This window comes from Emys orbicularis, chromosome 1, assembly GCF_028017835.1.
Source record: "Emys orbicularis isolate rEmyOrb1 chromosome 1, rEmyOrb1.hap1, whole genome shotgun sequence".
Classification (NCBI taxonomy): Eukaryota; Metazoa; Chordata; order Testudines; family Emydidae; genus Emys; species Emys orbicularis.
Genome location: NC_088683.1, coordinates 371,447,809 through 371,451,400, shown reverse-complemented (window position 1 = coordinate 371,451,400; position 3,592 = coordinate 371,447,809). Strand labels below are relative to the sequence as shown.

At 48.7% G+C, this 3,592-nt stretch overlaps 1 protein-coding gene across 1 annotated transcript; it reads left to right on the top strand.

The window, feature by feature from the left end:
* The first annotated feature begins 992 nt into the window (after window positions 1-992).
* On the top strand, window positions 993-1,940 carry LOC135888225 (olfactory receptor 52E4-like). The gene has a single exon (XM_065416037.1). It carries the CDS (start codon window positions 993-995, stop codon window positions 1,938-1,940), a length of 948 nt encoding a protein of 315 aa, XP_065272109.1.
* Window positions 1,941-3,592: the final 1,652 nt, after the last annotated feature.

Genomic DNA, 3,592 nt, shown 5'->3' with positions numbered 1-3,592 from the left:
CGAAAGTTGTTCAATTTGTTAACTGTGGAATCATGAGTTTTCCGCTATCTAATGAACAGTTATCAAAGAATTACCAATATTCATTCATATTTTTTTGTCTAAATTTTTCCTCCCAATCAGTTTTGCTGACAATTTTCCACAGCTTTGGGGAATTAGTCCTCTTGGAGCACTAAGTGTCTATCGATAGTACTGGTCGGGAATTGTCCTTTTGAATGTAAATCAGTTTCATTTTTTATTTTCCTCTCCTGTATCATATGCTCTCTTCTTTGTCTCTTGTGTGAACTAAAGAATCCCAGACTTTTCTATCCTTGGTAGAGAGTGACCAAAACTGAATACATATCCCGAACATGTTATTCTCCATCCCATATCTTAGAGATCTGAACATTGTTTTGTTTTGTCCACTACTGCGAATGAGCAGGTTTTTCTCTTGAGCTGCTATCAATGGCACCCAGGTCTTTTCCCTGAGATATGTTATAGTTGACATGTTTCTCCCAGCACATGTATGTGGAAAAGTTTGTTTTTTCCCCTCTCTGATTTTGAGCAACTGGATGAATGGGGAACTCCCTTCAGAATAGACTCCCTATCCTAGCTCTCATTGCATTAAGGAACAATGATGGATAACCAGTATCCATACTTGTGTTTCCTGCTGGTGCCTCTTAAGGTCCCCCCACCAAAAAGTGTAGAAATTATTAATTCAGGGAGCACTACAAAAATATGGAATGGGATTTAGTAGGGTCATTGTTCATAGTTATTTTCTCAGAATAATGAAAATGTCATAAATCAGTGTGTGAAGAGCGATTAATCTGCTTCTCCCATGAGAACAGCCTCCACTAGTGCATGCAGTGTCTCATATTAACGTTGTCTCTCCATTCAGGTATTTCTACTGTGACCATCACCCGAGATCCTGGGAACACACAGAAAGTCAGGGGAGCATAAGGTACACGCAGGAGACACCCTTATGCCTCAGAGTTGGACACTTTCTCTCCTACACTATGTCAGATTCAAACACAACCAACTTCACCAACCCCTCCACCTTCATCCTGCTGGGCATTCCTGGCCTGGAGGCAGCCCATATATGGATCTCCATTCCCTTCTGTGCTATGTACGCCATAGCCGTGTTGGGGAACTTCACCATCCTGTTCATCGTGAAGAGGGAGCCAAGCCTCCATGGGCCCATGTTCTATTTCCTCTGCATGCTGGCCGTCACCGACCTGGTCATGTCCACATCAACCATACCGAAAATGCTGAGCATCTTCTGGTTCAATTCCAGGGAGATCAGTTTCAGTGCCTGCCTCACTCAGATGTACTTCGTTCTCTCCTTCTCTGGGATGGAGTCCGGAATCCTCGTGGCCATGGCTTTTGATCGCTACGTGGCCATCTGCAATCCTCTGAGATATTCCACAACCCTGACAAACTCTGTTGTGGCCAAGATAGGCCTGGCCGTGGTGCTGCGCAGTGGCATACTCACATTACCCTATCCCTTCCTGGCGAGGCGGTGGCCATATTGCAGAACCAACATTATCCCCCACTTCTATTGTGGGCATATGGCTGTGGTGAAGCTGGCCTGCGCTGACATCCGCATCAGTAGTTACTATGGCCTGTTTTATCTTTTCTCTGTGATCGGAATGGACGTGTTTTTGATCGCCGTGTCCTATACTAAGATCCTCCGGGCCATCTTCCGCCTCCCCACAAAGGATGCCCGGCTCAAAACTTTTGGGACCTGCATCTCTCATCTTTGTGCCATCTTAGCTTTGTACGTCCCGGATTTCTTCTCCTCCCTCATTCAGCGGTTTGGCCACAATGTGTCACTGCACTTCCTTGTTCTCGTTACCAGTCTGTACCAGCTTGTGCCCCCTGTGCTACACCCCATCATTTATGGGGTGAGGACCAAACAGATCCGCGGCAGGCTGCTCCAGCTCCTTACTCATAAAGGGACCTAAATGATTTCTCCTTGTGCTCTGGCTCTCAGATTGAGCTCTGTGCAGAGCTGGCTGGTCCATGGTGGTGCTGGGGCCTCTTCCCTGAATCACTTACTGGACAGACAGAGACACATTAAACCCTTTTCTCTCATTACTGTGCTGTGTCAATGCGATGAACTGGGGCGTCAGTCTATGTGCACTATGCTGGGTTACCACCTTTCTAATTGCTGGTAGCTGGATCCCTGAAATTGGAATCTTGCCTCACCTCTTCTGTCAACCCTGGACCCTGCTGTGTGTCTTTTCCCCAAGGCCCTGCCCCTGTCACTTGCTCCTGTCTCCCCCCCCCCTTGTCAGCTGCGACCCAGTTATCTCTAAAACCAATATGTTCTCACATCTTATGGCAAGTCACTTAAGGGACACTGGTTAGTGTTAAAATTTTCATTTTTATTCTTAATTTGTTTCTAACTCTGTGGAGAGAGACCCCGTCAGCAGTCCTGGGATCTATCGCAGCTCTGGGAGGGGAGTGGGGTATAGTGGGTTACAGGAAGAGGCAGATACATCTGGGGTGTAAATAAGAAGACCAGAATGGCCATACTGGGAAGAACCAATGGTCCATGTAGCCCAGTAGCCTTTCTTCTGAGAGTGCCCAGTGCCAGGGGCTTCAGAGGGAGAAAAAGAACATGGCAATCAGGATGTGATTCATGTGGAGCAGCTCAGCAGAAGGGGGCAGAAGCCCCGAGCCCGGAGTTCCTCAGCTTCAGATGTCAGGAGTTCAAGCCTCCAACCCCAGTAGGAGCCGCCGGGCGACGGGAAGAGCCCAGACTGCCTGGCTGCAGCAGCAGAAGAAGCCCTCAGTTCAGGCTGCCCCAAGCCCTAGCCGCACCCACAGAGTGGAGGCAGGAGCTGTGGGGAGAGAGGGGGAGAGAAGTCCTACTCATTTTTGTCCTCTCCATCTTCCATACTGCTTCCGTCCAGGAGTTCTCTCATTTCCCCTCTCCTTGGATGAATCTCAGGGGGCTGTTTATTTGTCTCCCCTTCCTGACACTTTAGGGGCTGCTCACTTCCCTCCAGCTCCCTTTCCCTTTCTGGAGATAGACGTGGGTTGCACCGTGCCACCGGGACAATCACCAAACCGGTGGTCTGCTCTCTCTTTGCCCATCTCCATGGGCCACAGAATCATGACAGGGACCCAGCCAGAGGATCATCGTAAGTCCACAACACCATCCCCCACTGTGCTGCTGGATGAGCCTCATCGTTTTATGGTGGAAACCTGTGATTTCACGGGTAAGGTGAAGCTCCCTCTCCAGCATCACAGACAATGATTTATTCAGTTGGATCTACATCCTGTCTTAAAGCTGGGGGGAGAGGTAGATATGCTGGAGGGTAGGGATAGGGTGCAGAGTGACCTAGACAAATTGGAGGATTGGGCCCAAAGAAATCTGATGAAGTTCAATGAGAACAAGTGCAGAGTCCTGCAATTAGGATGGAAGAATCCCATGCACAGCTACAGGCTGGGGGCCAACTGGCTAAGCAGTATTTCTGCAGAAAAGGACTTGGGGATTACAGTGGATGAGAAGCTGGATGTGAGTCAGCAGTGTGCCCTTGTTGCCAAGAAGGCTAAAGGCATATTGGGCTGTGAAAGAGCATTGCCAGCAGATCGAGGATGTGATTAT